The 18357-nt window shown below is 49.5% G+C and overlaps 1 protein-coding gene across 3 annotated transcripts in view; it reads right to left on the bottom strand.

Moving 5' to 3' along the window:
• Positions 1-523: 523 nt before the first annotated feature.
• The window catches only part of dnah2 (dynein, axonemal, heavy chain 2), a 32433-nt gene continuing 14599 nt past the window's right edge, over positions 524-18357 (bottom strand). For 2 of the 3 annotated variants that reach the window (XM_086022933.1, XM_086022949.1), the window contains 47 exons: positions 17869-18021; positions 17656-17781; positions 17369-17587; positions 17161-17278; positions 16780-17054; positions 16546-16701; positions 16313-16465; positions 16044-16135; positions 15779-15977; positions 15430-15654; positions 15233-15337; positions 14969-15157; positions 14794-14879; positions 14578-14708; positions 14357-14506; positions 14089-14256; positions 13710-14010; positions 13043-13175; positions 12802-12941; positions 12513-12723; positions 12302-12418; positions 12095-12236; positions 11263-11432; positions 11077-11193; positions 10832-10996; positions 10639-10761; positions 10203-10351; positions 9981-10047; positions 9703-9853; positions 9466-9614; positions 9221-9354; positions 9006-9150; positions 8717-8916; positions 8502-8628; positions 7862-8048; positions 7111-7259; positions 6539-6722; positions 6217-6407; positions 5939-6130; positions 5695-5879; positions 4403-4637; positions 3551-3699; positions 2791-2905; positions 2003-2179; positions 1316-1390; positions 1066-1216; positions 524-991 (listed from right to left, as the gene is read on the bottom strand). In XM_086022933.1, coding sequence (XP_085879059.1) covers positions 837-991; positions 1066-1216; positions 1316-1390; positions 2003-2179; positions 2791-2905; positions 3551-3699; positions 4403-4637; positions 5695-5879; positions 5939-6130; positions 6217-6407; positions 6539-6722; positions 7111-7259; positions 7862-8048; positions 8502-8628; positions 8717-8916; positions 9006-9150; positions 9221-9354; positions 9466-9614; positions 9703-9853; positions 9981-10047; positions 10203-10351; positions 10639-10761; positions 10832-10996; positions 11077-11193; positions 11263-11432; positions 12095-12236; positions 12302-12418; positions 12513-12723; positions 12802-12941; positions 13043-13175; positions 13710-14010; positions 14089-14256; positions 14357-14506; positions 14578-14708; positions 14794-14879; positions 14969-15157; positions 15233-15337; positions 15430-15654; positions 15779-15977; positions 16044-16135; positions 16313-16465; positions 16546-16701; positions 16780-17054; positions 17161-17278; positions 17369-17587; positions 17656-17781; positions 17869-18021 — 7431 coding nt within the window. In that variant the 3' untranslated portion in view covers positions 524-836. The remainder of the gene's footprint in view (positions 992-1065; positions 1217-1315; positions 1391-2002; positions 2180-2790; positions 2906-3550; positions 3700-4402; positions 4638-5694; positions 5880-5938; positions 6131-6216; positions 6408-6538; positions 6723-7110; positions 7260-7861; positions 8049-8501; positions 8629-8716; positions 8917-9005; positions 9151-9220; positions 9355-9465; positions 9615-9702; positions 9854-9980; positions 10048-10202; positions 10352-10638; positions 10762-10831; positions 10997-11076; positions 11194-11262; positions 11433-12094; positions 12237-12301; positions 12419-12512; positions 12724-12801; positions 12942-13042; positions 13176-13709; positions 14011-14088; positions 14257-14356; positions 14507-14577; positions 14709-14793; positions 14880-14968; positions 15158-15232; positions 15338-15429; positions 15655-15778; positions 15978-16043; positions 16136-16312; positions 16466-16545; positions 16702-16779; positions 17055-17160; positions 17279-17368; positions 17588-17655; positions 17782-17868; positions 18022-18357) is intronic. The other variant, XM_086022942.1, reaches the window with a different exon arrangement.

Below are 18357 nucleotides of genomic sequence, written 5' to 3'. Positions count from 1 at the left end.
AACCGCAAGCTTGTTTTTGATCAACAATGGCTAATTGTTTCAATGTTGGTCATCATGCTGGTCCTCGGGGAGCCAAGTCTTTTGTGAGGCGGAACTTGGGGTAAAATGTTTGCGGGATGCCGAGAAAGCGCGTCGGAAGAGTGGTTGCAATTCTGCAGCGACGGCTTCGTCCCCGCATTGCAAAGACTGTGACTGGCTGGCCACTGGTCCCGGGTGTTACCCGCCGCTAGCCAAACGTTGTCTGGCATAGACTCCAGCTCGCCAGCGGCCCTAATGAGGACACGCAGTGCAGAAAGTGGACGGATGGCGAGGAGGAGCTTATTGGAATTTGAATCTCCCACCCACACGGAGACCACCAGTGTCTCCACACAGAATGAGCCAGCTCCGATAAAGAGCCTCTTAAAGCCAAAGCGAGTGTGTTTGGGACAATCCTTGAGTCTGAATAAGATCTTGAACTCACCCTCAACGGCCCTGCGTCCGCCCCCCCCCACCATACCCTGCCCGCCCCCGCCCCAGACCTCATTGTGGCTCTCTTGCTCTCCCGACTCACTTTCTCCTCTTGCTCCCTGACCAGCGGGGAAGTCTGGCTCTGAAAGATTGCGTCTTGCCTGAGGGGATTCATTCAAATTCATTTGTTTGAATAGCTTCATTTGTTTCCACCCCTCACAGCTTGGACTTGGATGGAATTTGCATGAAAATAGAGCTCCCTCACCTTGATTAACCACTGCATGTTTTTTTTTTTCTTTGAGACAGGGAAAGGACTTTGCGGAAGGAGAAAAACAAAGGGGAACACACAAAAAAAAAAAAGTGGAATGTGTCCAGAGTACGCCAGTACGTCAGCTGTCCAGGCTCATGAGGAGCGCTGCGCCCCTCTTGATCCAGTGATCCGGATTGACGTTGCCGGATTTCAGCTCCACGGCGATGACGAAGGAGGCTCTGCCCGCTCCGCCCGATCGCACGGGGAAGTAGTAGCAAGGACAGAGGTACATGTCTGCAAAGCAGACAGGTGAGACAATTCAGCCGTTGCAGACGGAAGCCAGCAAAGTCCGGATAAAGGGGCCTCACTCTTTGCCATCTTCTTGCGATTCTCCACTGGCTTGAAGTTGATCGCGGGGATGGGACACACCATCTGCATGGGCTCGGCCTCCACCAGGCACGTGGCCTTTTTATCCCAGGCGGCCCCCTCCAGGTACAAACCTCGCACGTACACGCCATCCTGGAGGCCAACAGACAACCAGTTTTGACATTGACAAGATTGGGGCTCAAAGACGGGAAAATGTCGACATGGGGGGGTGGGGGTGGGGGGTCAATTCACCTTGGGTGGGTTCTTGATGTGGCTGTCTTCGAGACTGGACACTGTAAAGTCCCATGACAGTGTGTCGACTGAGACCTGCAAAAAGGGGGCAGAGGTTGCGAACGTGACAAAAGCAGAGCTAAATAGCGTGACGCCAGATTGGATTTGATACAAAAGATGCACACCGAGATGGAGAGAGATTTTATTTATCTGCAAGGGAAATTGAGTCCTGCATGCAGGAGTACCCGCAAAGCAGGCATGCCAAATTCGTTACACGTTGCAGTTGGTTATTTAAAGCAACCAACAAATGTGCTTAGCTTAATGCTAACACATAATGGAAAACACCACCGACTGGCTAGCCAATGGCATCTATAGTCTTCTTGTTATTTAAGCAAAAGAGTAAATATGGTGGAGCCAGACCCGTCCTCACAGGTGGGCCAAATGGGGCTGTGCCCACCCACCAAGATTGCTGGTGCCCAACATGTTTTGGATGTGGCCATCCTATTAGCCATGAAATAGGCAAATAATATTGGTAGAATTGAGTTGGGATGACATAATCCTATCCAAAGCAAGGATTCGCTATTAATCCAATGAGTTCTATCTGGATGACACATCGCTAAGGGGTAGCGTGAATCGCTTCACTTGGCCACACCCATTGCGGCGACAGATATAAAATAATACAGAAAGGAAAACCATTCAACATGTCACCTTGTGTTGCCGAGCGGCCGACTGCAGCACGGCGGTGAGGAAGCCGTTGGGGAAGGTGAAACCGGAGAGCCAGAACAAGTTAGGGGGCTGCGCCTGCTCGGCCCAGCGTGCAAACTGAAGAACTCGCTGGCAGAGGTCACGGGTCCACGCTGCCAGGGGCTTGAGAGAGGGGTACGCCTGGCGGAGCGAGACCACGTCGCTTTTCATCAACTTTGTTTGCTCGCTTGCTCGGAGTTAAAGCAACAATTAAACCTTGTACGGGACCCCAAAGTAGGACAGCCGAGCTAGTATTAATTTTGCGACACGATCTCGATGAATGCACAGATGAGAAAGAGAAAACGGAGGGGGAGCAGGAGGGGGGAGCAAGGGATGGCAGTGAGAAATGAGCTGGAGAGGTTTCTGGCATGCAAGCAGTCAGTGAAAAAGAGAGAAGCTGAGCTGGAGGCAGCCGAGCTAATAGCTGTCCAGTGCTCCTATGAAATGGAATGCGCGCACACGCACGCACACACGCACGCACACACACAGAGTAATAAGCCTTTGGCCGACGTTCAATAAGCTCAGGGTCTTTTTGGGAAAGTGGGGCCGGCCTTAAGAGCTTTAGCTGCTTATTACACTGCGATTAGATCCACAGATGCTGGCTTTGTTGGTGCGTGTGCTCCACCTGAGTGAGGGCTAAATACATTTTTAATAGCAGAGGATTAGGAAGAGAACTTTCCCAGGCAAAGACAGAAAAAAAAAAAACACATTATTTTTGAGGATAAGTCATTGTGTCGAAAAAAACGTGTCACCTTCTCCCAAAGTGGCGGCACTCTGGCGTCGTACATGCAGTTGAAGGTCTCCTCCAAGCTGGATGACATCACCACCAAGCCTTTGATTCCCTTCTCCAGCTCCACTAAGGACGACCTAACACACAAACATTCAACGTCGTCTGATAAAGTGGCGCCTTGAGATGCGAGTGACATCGATCGCATGTTTTTTTTAAAACTATTTTAACTAAGCGGCAATTTGAGAAGGAAAACATCAAACAAAGAGAATTGCACGTTATTAAAAACAACCAACCTACAATGCCTGAAATACGCCCACCCGGTAATTTAATGCTAACGTATAATGAAAAAAAAAGCCAGTGGCATGCTAACGTTAGCCTTTTTTTTTAGTATTCTTCATCCCATATATATTATTATTATTATTCATAATATTACAGAAACGTATTGAGTTTTAGTAGAAGAAGTCTATTCTGTGTGACTGCAAGGTAAATATTACACTGCCATCCGGTGGGCAGCACAAGAAACTGCATTGCAGCATTAAATCAATTTAACTATGTCGTGACTCCATGTTTTGATAATGCACAATATTATACAGGGCTAATTTTCCTTTTTAATAAACAAAGATCAAACACTTGTTTTTTTTGTGGGGGTGGCTGGAAGAGATTAACAGCATTTCCATTCATTTCAAAGGGTAAAGCTGCTTTTATCTGAGCAGAAGGTTGGATCTATTGGGCTTATTGTGACAATTGAGCGAGATGGAACACATGTAGCGCGGGCTTCATACTTGATCATGGTCAGCAGAGCGTTGTATCTCTGGATCTCTTGCAGCAAAACCACATCCAGGGGTGAAGGATCCAGGAAGTGCGAGCTGGCGCTTTCATAGTCGATGATGGGCGGGATGGTCTGGCGCACATCCGCCAACAGATCTAACACCTGGACACGGTACAGGTCCAATGTTTTTTAGACATCAAAAGTATGCGCAGGAAACCCTTTCCAGGCGCATGCTTGTTGAAGCTGTCAGAAGTGGCAGCGCCGGCATTGCATTACGCTACACTGACAGAGCATCTCGAAGTCTTGCATAAATAGTCAATTCAAAGTGTTTTTGGCAGAGCTGGGCATTTTACGAAAAAATTTCTGGTCCGTTTACCGCCCCCAGCCGCGGTACCGTTCCGCCGTCCGTCTTTCTGCTTTTTTGTCCGTCGGGAACAAACCGTAATGGCTTATAGGCCGCTCCGCCTATCATTTCAAACGGGCTTCCGTTTGCGTTTCTCCGTCTACAGATTTCGACCAAATTCTATCCCCGACCCCACCCCCGCTTAGCGATATTTCAAAGACTCACCGCGGCCAGACCAAAAGTATCTCCTTTTAGGACCCAGAAGCCTCGGCCACGGCCAACGGGGAAAAGGAAACCTTGCGGCGGCCATTGAAGCCTCGCCGTGGAAATAGGCGACAGGCGATTACATTGACCGTAAAAATGGGCTTCCGCCTTTGCTTGATCCGTTCATTTTTTTAAGGTTCCCGTCTATCATTTATCGCCTACAAAATGGAAGTCCGTCACAAAGGCGGAATTGCCCAGGTCTGGTTTTTGGGGAGATTTGTCCCGTTGATGGCATGAAGTGCGTGGCAAAGCCCTCACCTTGTCCTCACGACTGGGACCGGCCCCCGCTGTGCTGGCGCTGGTCACCTGGGGCTGTAGTGACAGAAGTGTGTCAAACAGGGACCTGGTCTCAGCAATCTGGCTGGCAATGTCAGCGTTTGGGTGCTGGCCAAACAAGTCGGGGTGCTCGTGGGTGGGCAGCATGTTGATGAAGTCCTTGTAGGAGGACAGCGGTCCATCGTGGGGGATGTAATAGGCGGCTAAGGTTGACAATCTAGACAGAATTGAAACAAATAGGTAGTCGGGGGAGGAAAAAAAAAAAGGTGTTCAACGTCATGGATTTGGTAGCAGCGCCTTCAGTGGGGATTTAATCCACCTCTTACTAACACCGCTTTGCAGCAATTATAGAAACAATCACAATCTAACAGCACACTGCTCTGATCGATTGGTTACACTGGACAACAACAACAACAAAATCACGTGCCAAAGATATTTGAATGGTTTCTGTGTCATTTTGGGCTGCTCAGTCCAAAAATGAGATCTGCTTCTTTAAAGAAGTTTTTGAGCTATCGATATTTTTGAGAATTAATGGATTGAAAATAAACGGGCTTCAACACTGTGAGAAATGTACTTGAATTTCCTAAAAGTCATATTTGTGCTTTGATGTCACGTGTTTTTGCATTACAGAAATCTGTTGTTTATTGCTAATGTTGCCTAATTTTTACAACTTTTGCTTGATTTTCACATGAAAGGTGATTTTCAAATAGAAGGCTCTCTGCGATACATGCTTGAAAGGACAAATACAGCCAGATCATTTTTTTTCCTTGGTACTATGTACAGGCTAAAAAAGTGTTTCTTCATACTTTATATGTAGATGTATGTTGGTGTGTATATACATGTGTATATATAGATGGTTACTGCGTATATTTACATTGGTTTTTGATTCCGTTTACTGTTAATGTTATACATTAATACATTAATGGCTACATTATGTCACCGTCTCTGTGTGAACTATATCTTTGCTGCTGTAACAATGAAAATTTCCCCACCTTGGGATCAATAAAGGCCTTCTTATTCTTATTCTCATCAAAGTTGTATCAAGAGAATAACATGTCGGAAATTGCGTATTATGAGCACTTAAAAAAATGGAATCTCAAGACCTAGAGCCAATACAAAAAAAAAACAATCTCATTTTCGGATTCAGCAACATCAAAATACCCCAAAAGGATTGACATTGGCTCGGCACCAAAAGGTGTGCCGACCAGTGTTGAGAGCAGCAGGGATGGCGTCGGTCCTTTTTTGGCCACTTGGCGGCGCTGTGTGTCACTAACTTGAAGTAAGGCTCAGTGACTGCGGCTTCGCAGAAGTAGTCGTTGATGTAGGTTGTGAGAAGGCGTCTGTCCCAGTCGTCGGTCACGTGACCCCCGTAGTTGACCTCGGCGATGAGATACTTGAGGGCGTCCCAGGGTATCTGCTCGTACTCGTTCAGGTACAGACTCAGCAGATTCTCGCTCACCTGTCGGAAAAGGCCATGCTTTGAAATCAAGGCCAGGACCTGCTTTCGTCTGTATTCACCTCAAAGTCTGAGTTGTTGAATCCGTAGATGATGTTCCAGCCCAGCTGCAGGAATTTCTTCCTCTCCAACAGGATGCTGTGAAAAAAGCAGAGGGAGAAGAGCAGCTTCCTGTAGAAGACGGGCTTGGCGCAGCGAGTGAACTGAGCCTCGGTCACCAGGTGGTACAGACGCTTCATGTTGGCTCGCACTCCCTGCGGGGGACAAGGGGCGGCGGGGCGTGACGTGACGCGTGTTGGTCTGTGTTTTGCCAGCCGTACAACGCTGGAGGCGCTGCTACCTTTGGCGGCTCCGTGGTCATCTTGATGCCCGCCTGCAGGATGTTGATGGGGAAATCGGGATGTGGCGATGAGCTGAGCCAAAGTCGAAAGTCCGTGTGGGGCTTCTGCACCTCCAGCTGCTCCACCAGCTTGTCCAGCTCGGGCATCCAGGAGAGAGACAGGTGGCAGTTGGCCAGAAAGACCCAGTGACCTGGCACGGTTCAAACCACGAAGAAGCGAGAATACACGTCACTAGCAAATGGATCTCACATCACGCACTGAGTCAGTGCGAAAAGACAGTAAGACAAAAAAAAAAAAAAAAAGACAGACAATAGACAGTACCCTTTCTGACTCCCTCTTCGATCATCTTCTTGGCGATGGGGGCCTGACCTTGGCCCAGAGAGAGAGCGTGGAAGAGTTTGCTCATGCCGGTTGTCTCGGCCAACTGCAGCAGGGCTCCCGTGGGGTCCACGCCAGGAGACAGGACAAAAACAAGAGGAGTCATGCATGTGGATTCGTCCACCACCTGGAGAGACAAGAGCAGGGAGCAACCAGTCAACTTCAAAATGAAAGAACATTAGAATTGATTTATTTACATGTACATATGTACTGAGTTACTTCAGTAAAAATTTTTTAGTGTTTTTTAGTGTATATATATATATATATATATATATATATATATGTATATATATCAATCAATCAATCACATTTTATTTATATAGCACTTTTCATACATAAAAATGCAACTCAAAGTGCTTTAAAACATTCAAAGCAAAACATAGGTAATTAGAAAAAAAAAAAAAAATCTATCCGGGTTAGTTCCGACTCACGTGGAAATTCGGGTTACATCGCTCACATAGAACTTGTTCATAATCCGAGGACCTCCTGTACAAATGGCTGTATAGCCCACTTACAGCCCTCATGTCGAGAACAGGCGGCTCCACAAAGCGAGGGCCCAGATAGTTGACGATGAACGTGGTGGCGCAGAACAAGACGCGGTCTGGCCGAAGAGAACGGACTATGAGCATCCTCTGGAGCTCGTTACAGCTGTTCTCCCAGTCTCCTGCAGGGGGCACACCAGTAGGGAACAAGGAGCAGGAAATGACACAAACAAACAACACTAAGATTCATTTGACATTTCCGACAAAATGTCTTTATTTCAAAATGGTCCAAATGTGCCCTTCAAATGTAGCACGGAAGCAGCCTAGTTTTGTTGGTATGAATGTCAATTACAAACAAATTACAAACTTAATTGGTTCCAAGTACCCGTTTGTAACTTGAAATGTTTGTAAATCAAGTTAATCTTGTCTTTTTCGCCACATCAATCAGAAATCTGGGCGGCAAATTTGCGGCGACGGCACACAAAAGCTTTCTATGTGCTGCCTCGGAGGAGACATCGAATTTGATGTGGATTTTAAGGGCGTTTGCAGACAACAGTAACATTGAAGTCATTCTGAGGTCTAATTTAGACAAAAAAAAAAAAAAAAAAGAGACGGCACAACTATCGTATTGCGTTCGGCACAGAGCCAAAATAGCGCGAGAGGCGCAGCACTGCTCATCGAGTACGAAACATGAACATAACTCCAGACGTATTTCCGACTTGAAAAGTCGGTAACAAATTGTCGTTGCTAAGTGGAGGTGGCAGAGTAGTTCTAGGACACAAACCTGGCAGCTGCGCCTTCTCGGGCTCTGCACTGGTGAACCAAAGCTTCCAGTCACGTGGATATTTTTCAAATGAGGCCATGATGCCGTGGAAGTTTGGCAGCTTGTCCAGTTCTGTGATATTGTCCCAGCTGGAATCCACCAGCCAATTATTGCAGGGGTTTTCCATCTGAGCCCTCTTATCAAGGACCTGGCAACACAAAGAGTAGTTCAACGTGGGTGCGGAAGCATCGGACCAGGGGTGTCAAACTCATTTTTGTCGCGGGCCACATTGTATTCGTAGATTCACCTCGGAGGGCGAAAGGTTTCTAACCATATCAATGTTTAATCACCTCTTTATTTTATTACATATACAGTGCAAAATAAATTGATGGTTAACAAGTTTTGAAATCAGAAGTCAAGAATAATAGTTTGTTCAAGTTACTGTAACAACGTAATGTTTGCAATATCTATCATTATTTATTTCATCTGACAATTTTAAATTTTGGAACAGGTTTCATCAAGCGTTATGGAAGTTGACATGCTTGATTTGCTTTCGCGGGCCACATAAAATGATGTGGCGGGCCAGAGTTGCCCCCCGGACCTTGAGTTTGACACCCGTGCGTTAGACCAACCCCTCCGCACGGGCGCTGCCTTTTCTTACGATTCCGCCGCGGAGGAAGAAGCTATACTCGTCCATGTTGAGCGTGCCGGCCACCTCGAGGATTTTGGCACACATTTGGAAGCTGAAGAGGAGCTTGTGCATCTCAAACAGACCCCGGCACGCGTACCTACAAAAGAAGATGCAGAAGGAAATTATCCGGCTCTAAACGGAAGCCATGAATGAAAACCGAGCCGCCGACTGGGAACGCGTCCTACTTGTACACGGCATATGTGTGGTAGTCGTTGAGGTTGACGATCCTTTCCTCCAGCTTCAGGCTGCTCTTGCTCTTCTCGATGCTGAGGTTGAACAGGTTAATGTAGGCATCCAGTGAGAACTGGTACATGGGATCAATGCGGCCCATGTCGTTGAGGATGAAGAACAGGATGGAGGCCCGCTGAGCACACGCACGGTAGGCCTGGCAAAAAAAAAAAAAAAAAAAAAAAAAACGTTCAGTCAGAAATCAGGACTCACTTGAGTTGGCGGACGGATGCGTGGTATCGAAACCTCTCGAGCGGTGTCGATCTTGATTTCCGTCACTTCGCTGCTCTCCAGCTGCTCGGACACCTCCGTGGCCGTCACTTTGGACGTCTGCAAGGTGTTCACCAGCTGCACATCGTCCAGCAGCGAGCCGCTTGCCTCGTTCAGCAGCCTGGCAGAAGCGACGCCCAAGTCAAGCAAAAGCTTTTGGAAGGGGAGGGGGTGCGGGCAAAGGTGCTCACCTGAGGATCTCATCCTCCAGCTCCTGCAGGCTTCTCTTTCCTGAGGCTATGCTCATCACCAGGTTGTCCTTTTGTTCCTCCAGGTCCGGACGTTCCTTACGCACCACAATACCCAGAAGTTGGGCTTCCAGACCCTGCCAGCGGGACACACACAAAGCTCGAGGTGGACACCCTCAAAACAGGAGTAACACTCAGCAGATGAGTTGAAAGGATACCAATTTGAAACCAAAACATCAAACTCCAACCTGCTCCTTGACGGCAAAATTGACAATGGTGGTCTTTGTGGAAATCTCGGGGGTATAGTGTGGATTGGACAGTTTGGTGGTGATGTAGAATCGGAAATCCGGACTATATTCCAACTCCTTGTCGCCCAACTTCAACAAAAGCCTGCCACCTAGGAACAAAGTGAAGCAGACCGGACGTTTCGAGAGGCCCTCCATTTTACAGAGGGGAAAGTGTGTGTGTGTGTGCGTGCGTGAGACCTATTCGCGTCAAGGACTTGTTGAGAACTGGGTTGAGCGACGGGTCCAAGTCCTCCTGGACGTTCTGCAGCAAGACAGGATTCCCAAACTGGATGGCATTCTCCATGATAAGCATGTAATCTGGCATCTGAAAGTCGATTAATTTTAAGCCCTGCGCAAATTCACACACACAATTCTGGAGTTAGTCGACTTCGTTTACAGACCCGACGCATACATTTTTCATTCTCGCTGCGTCTGGCTACTTGCTACTCGTGGCAGCATCCTGGGACTTGACTTACTTTCGCCATCTCCATTTTCTTGATCCACTTCAGAGCTTGGCCTTGCGGGTCCACCATCAGCGGCCATCTTGACCACCACCCCAAAAACCCCCCCCCAAAAAGTCAAACATTTTCAAGTCTTTGAGCCGAATATTTAAATTGCGCACAAATGCTGAGACACCGTAGACACATTTAGCATCGCACGCATAGCATTTGCACGCCGGCCCGTGTTTGGGTTCTGACCGGTTGCCGCGGGTGACGATGACGCCGTTCTCGGTGGAGAAAGCGTCCGAAGGCAGGCCTTGAATGTTCCAGTCCCTGACCGAGGTCGGGTTTGAGAGGAAAGTGGCAAAGCTAAAACCTGGGGTGCATGGGATATCCTGGCACTGGACCTGAGGAGGCGGACACATGACACGAATGAATATTTTGTGAAAGTGTGAATTTTGAAGGAAGTCTTGTTGATATTTCTTGTCTTGTTTTACGTTACCTGCCAAGGGACTACAAATGTAAATGAGCTATTGCTAACTTTGGCACATTTACGCAGGTATTGTACCAGTGTTCATTAATGTGCATTGTCCCTTTCAAATAAATAATAAAAGGAAAAAAAAAAAAAGAAAGTACACGTTTCAAACGAGTGCCACACAATCCCAATCCAATCCTATCCAAATTTTGTTTTAACCTCTTTCGTCCAGATTTCCAGCAGTTCCACTCGATAGTTGGAAAGGAAAGGGCCCATATAAGAGAGAAACGAGGCTGCAAGTAAACAGTCTCCGACCAGGTAGCCCATGTTCTCTTGAAGACCCTGCAAGCACAACGTCAGCTCCAACTGCCCGACCCGACCCGCCGTGCGTGTGCGTGCGCGCGCGCCCTACCTTCACCGTCTGCTCCCAGCGGACGCCCTCCCCGGCCAGACCTTTCACCAGCTTGTCGGCTCGGTCCAATTTCACTTCCATCTCGTCCGACCTCCTCTTCAAGTCCTCCTTGGTGGCCACTTTTTCCCCGTACTGTTTGTTGAGCCGCATCAGTTTGTCCCCCACCTGCACACCAACGGTGGGCATCCATCACATAAGCCGTCCTTCATTTTCCAGCGCGGTGGGTCCCGTGAGCGGGCGGGTACCTCTTTGAGTTTGCTCTCCGAGTCGGCCAGTTCGGCTTGCTTCATTTCGAGCTGGGCCTCGGCAGCGTTCAGGAGCTCCCGCTTTGGCTCCACCACCCTGAAGACGCACCCGTAGACCTGGAAGAGAGCCAACGCGTGTCTGTGCCGTATTGTTGCCGTTGTCGCTGCGTGGCGACTAAGCCGTACCTCCATGGCTCTGACCCACATGCAAAGGGACTTGGCAGCCAGAGACACCTTCCCAATGATGTCTGGCTGGAAGTCGGGCTGCCGGCAGTAGTTGCCGATCCTCTTCAACACACGGTCCGAAATGTTTTCCTTGTCAAAGTTGATCAGGGTTTTGATGAAGTTGGCCTCACCTGCCACAAACGTTTCACCTATTAACGCCGGGAATGCCTCACCATGATCCTACCGCTAGAGCCACGAGTGCCGTCGTGTTTTTCTACCCTTAAAGTGGAAATCAACACAAACACAAGAATATGTTCCCAGCAGGCCCACTAGTTGAAACACGGCATTCGTATTAATATTGCCTTTGTGGAATAAGAGTTAATCCACCCGTTTTTAGCCATCTCAGGGGGCGGCCATTTTGTCACTTCTGTCGACCGAAAATGACGTCACAACTGCTCGGGGCTCAGGTAAGGACCAATCAAAGCGCAGCTTCAGAAAATAGCCGTGATTGGTCATTACCTGAGCCCCGAGCAGTTGTGATGTCATTTTCGGTCGACAGAAGTGACAAAATGGCCGCCCCCAGAGATGGCTGAAAAGGTGTGGAATAACTCTTATTCCACAAACGCAATATTTATCAGAATGCCTTGTTTCAACTAGTGGGCTTGCATAGAACACATTCTTGGATAAAATATGTTTGGGTTGACTTCCCCTTTAATGGGTTAAAGTGAGAAAGACGACACTGCACTTCTCATGTTGACATCACAGATGCCGGCTGCGTTAAAAAAAACAAAATAAAAAAAAAAAAACAACAACAACAACAACAAAAAAACAAAGGCGAGTGCTCCTTACTCACCCAGCTGTCTCTTGGCTTCTGCCCAGGTTGGCTCCTTGTTGAGAAGGGTCATGACCGCCTGCATGACTCTCTCCACCAGAGCGGGAGGACGGCCGTACGACTTGATCTCCGTCATGTCCTTCTTGTTCAGGGACTCCAGAGCCTTTGTTGTGGGCAAAGCGGTCACATTTGAGGGCCCATTTGCAGACATGCAGGGTTCAGCTCTACCTTGGTGGCCTCATCCAGGGCCGGCAGGGCTTCATCGAGCTCTCTTAACGCGGTCTGCGCCAGGGCTTTGCATTGAGCCTCCTCTGCTGAAATTTTCTCCTTTTTGGCACTCACCGTCTTATCGCACGCAGAAAGGACAGGGAAGAATCACGCAAGCGCACGTACTGCACTGGATTGCGTTTGCTGTCACCACCCGTCTTTGGCATCCCACCTTCTGCTGCGTGTCGGCCTCCCTGGTCTGCTGCACGATGACAGTCAGGTACTCGTCGCACTCCTTCTGGTAGTCGGCCACCTGCTTATTGGACTCTTCCAGCTGCACGGTCATGGCGGCCACCTTCTCGCCCGTGTCGCTGATCTTGAAAAGGCCGTTTTGCAGCTTGTTCACCTGCTCCCCCAGTTCCTGCCGCTTCTCTCCCAGAAGCCTGGATAAACAAAGACAACAATTCAGAGGCCGCAAAGACACGGGACAGAGTTGAGTGCGCGTCCGTCAGGGTCCCGACTTCTTATATCCGGACACCAGCTCCAGGTAGTTGGTGGGTGTCACGTAATTATGTCTTTTCAACTCCACCTTCATCTTTTCCGAGCCGTTCACCACTGACTGGTGTGTAGTCACAAAGATGGAGGCCACCTTGGTCTGACCCTGCAAGCGACAAAGCGTAACTAGTTTGTTTGGCAGGATGATACGCGGAAAAACGAAAAGCACCTGCTTAGTGGATTTTTGAACGAATGTGTGTGTCTCACTCCTTCAGAGGATCCCAGTTCCAGTCCCTCCAGGTAGCGCTCAGCAACCTCCAGAAGAGCATCTTTGGGCCACTCACAGAACCAGTCTATGGTAGTGCAGTTAACGAGAGCAGGGTACTGCAGGATACGGTTCCTGCGGGTACCAAACAAGCCTGCTTGTGACGGCAACGTTGTTTTTGCCTCATTTAAAGGGGCAGTCAAGCCAAACTTTTTTTTTTCCAAGAGTATGTTCTGTTCAGGCCCACTAGTTGAAACACGGCATTCTGATTAACATTGATTCATATTTGTGGGGTATGAGTTAAGCAAGAAAATCCACCCCCTTTTATCCATTTCAGGGGGCGGCCATTTTGCCACTTCTGTCGACTGAAAATGACATCACAACTGCGCGGGGCTCAGGTAACGGCCAATCACGGCTCAGGTTCGGAAAACAGGTGAACTGTGATTGGTCGTTACCTGAGCCCCGAGCAACTGTGCTGTCATTTTCAGTCGACAGAAGTGACAAAACGGCCGCCCAGCTCATATTGCACAAACGTAACATTCATCAGAATGCCGTGTTTGGACTAGTGGGCCTGCGTACAACTTTTTTCTGTAAAGACATTTTGGGGGTTGACTTCCTGTTAGAATAGTTGCGCAACTTCAGCAGAAGAAAAGTGTGGTACGTGGATACCTGAAGGGGTCTCCCACTGGACTCATGCAGAGAACAACGTGCATGTTGCTTCTGACGCGCTCTATCAGAAAGCTGAATAAAGAGTTGGGCGTCTCCACCACATTCTCCTTCCTGGCAGAGTCGGACAGGGCGTTGCAGACCTCCACAAACTCGTCGGGCTTATAGAGGTTGGGGACTTCTCCAGAGCTCAGGATGTTGTTGATGTCCTCCAGGAAGGATTCGTCCACAATCTGGGTGTCGTTGAACAGGAAGACAGTGGGCTTGTTGTCCACACCGGTCAACCGGTAAAGCTTCTTCACGTCTGGGATAAGATTGGAGACAATCCTTATGAGGTTAGAGAGGATGTGAGGAAGGCTGGAAGCTCGGTGGGTCCGCTTACCTTCTCTGAATTCCAGTTTGCGGTACTGTTTGGTGATTTCCACCTCGAAGACTTGGTACTCACAGATGGAAGCCGCCATCCGGGACAAGCTCTGTCGGCCCGAGCCCCCGACGCCGACCAGCAGCATGTTGCCCCTGGGCTGACTGATCACGCGGACCACGCGGGTTACTGCGAAGGCAGGGCGGAAAGCGTTGGCGGGAAGCGTTGGCGGGAACCTCGCGACGGCCGGCTGGGCGGCGGGCAGGACGTGGCATCCTTGTGTTCTCACTGTGTTCAATGGCGTCCCGGAAGAGCACCAGGTTCATGGGCACGACACCGGGCGTCAGGTTGTAGTCCTCCAGGTGGGCCTCCATGAACTTCTTCAAGATTGCCATGTCCAAAAGGTCTTCATACACTCCAGACTCAGTCAGGAAATCACCTGACAAACACCCGAATAATCTCAGTAACGACGAGCAGAAGACCGAAAGGACCTTCTGCGACTGTGAGTACCGAATACTGGGGGTTGCTTATCGGGGCAAACACTGTGGAAAACCAGGTCGAAGAGGGAGCCCATCTTCTCCCCTAATAACGCGACAAAGGCCTCCATGTCACTGTGGTCGATAAGTCGGTCGGAGAAAACCCTGAAATGTGTCATTAGAGCGAGAACATCATACCAATCAAATCTCTTGAGTCAGCCTGGGGGCACAAAACAAGTGCGCGTAATACCTGAAGCATTCGTGGATCCACAGTCTAAGCATGTTGTTTTTATTGTCGTGGAACTCTGGATGCGCCCTCAGCAGACCCTGAAACACCTTCAGTCAAAGGAATGGGAACAGAAAAAGACAAGTGAGACACGCGGCTGCCGTGGAGTTCCACTGTCGCGTCGGTCCAGCGCGCGCACCTTGGAGATATCCCGGAGGTTGAAGAGGTAGTGCGTCTTGGCCGGAGTGGGGAGAAAACGTGCCGTGACCGCGTAGTAGACCTCCAAAGTAGCCTGGGTCAGAAGCTCTCCGATGGGCTTGAGGTCCTCCTTAAAAACTTGAAGCTTCTGGTTAATCATGGTGCTGAAGATGCGTTTGATTTGGGAGTCCTGAAGGAACAACACGCTTGGATTTTGCGGACGTCGCCGACGATGCAAAGCGGAAGGGAGGCGAGCGGCACCTACATTGGGGAACGTCATGTTGATGAGGTTGAAACGACTTTGCAAGCGGTCCGAAATATGAGTCCTCCCTCCTCCGGGGGGCCCCATGGAGGCCAGCAGGGACATGTTCTAAAAGATGCATGCGGCAATTACAGCCCATCTTTTTTTTTTTTTTTTTTAAATGCTATGAGTACAGAATCTGCACATCTGCCTTCTCCCACCTTGACATACGTGGTAGTCTGTTTCTGCCGGTCAAACCAGAAGCCGTAGTCGATCCAGAGGCGCATCAGCTCCAGCGGCGGTTGCGAGCCAAAGAGGTCGTGCGCTGGCATGTTGAGATCGTCCAGGTAACACAGCAGGTCCTTGCCCCCCACGGGCACATACACACCTTTGGTCCTCTTCTCTAAGCGGCTCTCCACAATGGCCTGGATGTTGTTTGAGGTGGTCTGGACATACACACAAAGAGGGAGTCCCGCGGGAATGAAGTGCTCATGGAATACCACCAAAAGCGTTGTGATTTCAAAATGTTTTTGCTATTTGACGGCAAGGCAAAACAAAGTGGCCCCCAACCTGCGAAGACATATTGATGGTGAGCGTGGACCACTTGCCGCTGTCCAGGCTATGCAAGACCCCGTGGACCACCGAGGTCTTCCCGGTGCCCACCGGCCCAGTGAGCAGCACCGGGTACTGAGAATTCACCATGGCTGTTACCAAGAAATTGTAGCGGACCGTGTCCACTGTCGGAACCATAATCTTGTAGAACGGAGCGCTGCAAAGAGACGCAAGGCTTGACGAGTGCTTCTCGTCTGCAACCGAATGCCATCTTGCTACTCACTTGGGGTTGAAGCGCCAGCCCTTCGGCAGTTTATTTTCAAACGGAGCCCAGGATTTGTTTTTCATGTCTACGTAGTACTCATACACAGAGTCCTGAAGGACGGAAAATGGAAATAAGAAGTTGAACAATAAAACATTCCTACTGCGCTGGTTCTTCCCAGTGGCCATAAGTGCTGTTGACAGCATAACGAGGTTCTTGAATGAGGTTGACCACAAATGTTGCATTTAGAAGTCTAGTTTCCATGTGTGATGAATGACTCTAGCTGGGACCTTGATGGGAAAGGTGCCATCCAACTCCCGCAGAAAGTTATCCATCTTCTTGCGCCCGTCCTCATTGACGGAGGCACAGATGGACCAGATGAGGCTGAAGGTAAACCAGAGCTCCACGATCCGACTCAGGTTGTCCGCATCGGCCAAGTTCAACTGGGGACGCAACGGGGTCGCAACGGTTACCTGATTTGCTCCGAGAGAGACGGGCAACCAGCCGGCGAACGACGGGCAACCTTGTTCGTCGTGGTCAGGGCGTCGTAGAGGCGGCAGAGGGACATAAGGCCATTGAGTTCGGTGATTGGGATCAACTCCTTGCAGTTTCGCTTTTTGAAGTTCAGCGTTTTCTCAATGAAATTGTCAAACAGAGGCTTCAGATGTGCCACCTCGGCCTGGAAAAACGGGCGGCAAACACGTGTTGCGGCGCGGCACCTTGTCGACACGGTCGGACCGAAGGGATGGTCGCCTACCTTCTGACGTTTCTCGAGCCAGGACGTGACAAAGGGCTTCCATCCCAAGTCGACGTAATCGTTGTAGACCATCCCGCAGCGGGACACGGTGGCAGGAGACGCCTGCGCCAGGTTCTCCACTTCAAAGAGCAGAGACACCTGTTCGGGCATGGAAATTCTCTCTCCGTTGATGAGTGTCAGCACCTTGTTGTCGTCCATCACAGAGTTCATGCTCTCGATCCACAGCGTGTCCACCGGCCCGTCAAATACGATCCACTTCTCATCTGGTTTGTCGTCTACAAAGGAGTTAAGTGCACGGTTTGGCTCGTCAGACATCCATGTGTCCTAATGCAACGGAAGGTCTGGTTGTTGTTGTTTTTTTTTTTATTCTAGCCCTTTTACCTGCACAGGCTGTTCTCATGACAGAGGAGAGGACTCCATCAGACCACTCATTGGTGGCGAGGTCATTTTCCCCATACAGCTCACCAAGACTCATGGATTTGGGATTCAGAGGATAATCCTTTTTGCGCCACAAGAGGAGCACTGAATGGTCATCGCGGTTTTAGGACATGACGCAATCAAGAAATTGAGAAAAAAGAAAGAGACATACCTGCACAAGCTCGTAGCCCGGCACTTCCTTGTTGTGCATGGCAATGAGGGCATTTTTCAGCGTCTTCCACGTGACCGTCTTCCCGCAGCCCGTCTTGCCCACCAACATGGACGAGTGTCGGGAGTTTTTGGTCTCGAAGAGTTGGATGACTTTGGTCAATGTGAAAGGAGTGACCTGCAGGCCTCTCTGACGAAGTTCCACCTGGATGGCTTCCTTGAGCTCAAAGAGAAACGACGGCATAAAGTTGCACTTTCAACAACGCCGCATATGAATGAAGCTCAGCCTACCTTGCCGTAGTCGATAATGGGCGTTTCCACATCAGGGAACAAGTCCTGGATGATACCAGTGAACAGCGGCAGGTCGGCCGACGTCAGTTTCGCAATATTCATATCTTTCATGGCCATGAGCAGGACCTGAGGAGAGGGAGGGTACAAGGTTAGGAGTGGATGGAGAACACCCAAATTGCATGCAAACCTCCTCATTGTGTCGAAAAGACTCACTTCTTCACCGGGGACGTTCGGACAAACACGACGCTTCTTGCCAGCGTAGCGGAGCAAGGAGGTGAGCGCGCGGAGGCCAAAGTCATAGTGGTCCTGTTTGGACAGCTGCTGCATGGCCAGGGAGTAAAGGGTGAACACCTTCTTAGCCAGGAGCTGCAAACAGAAAGTCAGAAGCGCTGCAGATGTTACAATTGGTGATTTAGAGATTCGTCATTTCCAGAGATGGGCATTCTGTCGCAGGGACCGAACAGTTCGTCCGTCCGTCCCGGATATCCATTTGTGTACAGAGAGACGGAGGACGAGAAGTTTTTTTTAAAAAGGACAGACTAAGAAAAGACGGAAGTGGGTTTCAAGTTCCGACTGAACGTGTTGCGTTGGGTTCTTTTAAAAAGCAAGACCGCCGTTCTCTCCTGCTATACCACAGAGCCGCCTTTATTAACTGCCTGCACAACACTCATGTGCGTTCCCTGCAGTAACATCCTAACATTA

This window comes from Filicampus tigris, chromosome 2 (assembly GCF_054856515.1).
Source record: "Filicampus tigris isolate MCC_2025a chromosome 2, RoL_Ftig_1.0, whole genome shotgun sequence".
In the NCBI taxonomy this organism is placed as follows: domain Eukaryota; kingdom Metazoa; phylum Chordata; class Actinopteri; order Syngnathiformes; family Syngnathidae; genus Filicampus; species Filicampus tigris.
This window is presented reverse-complemented; position numbering and strand designations above follow the sequence as displayed.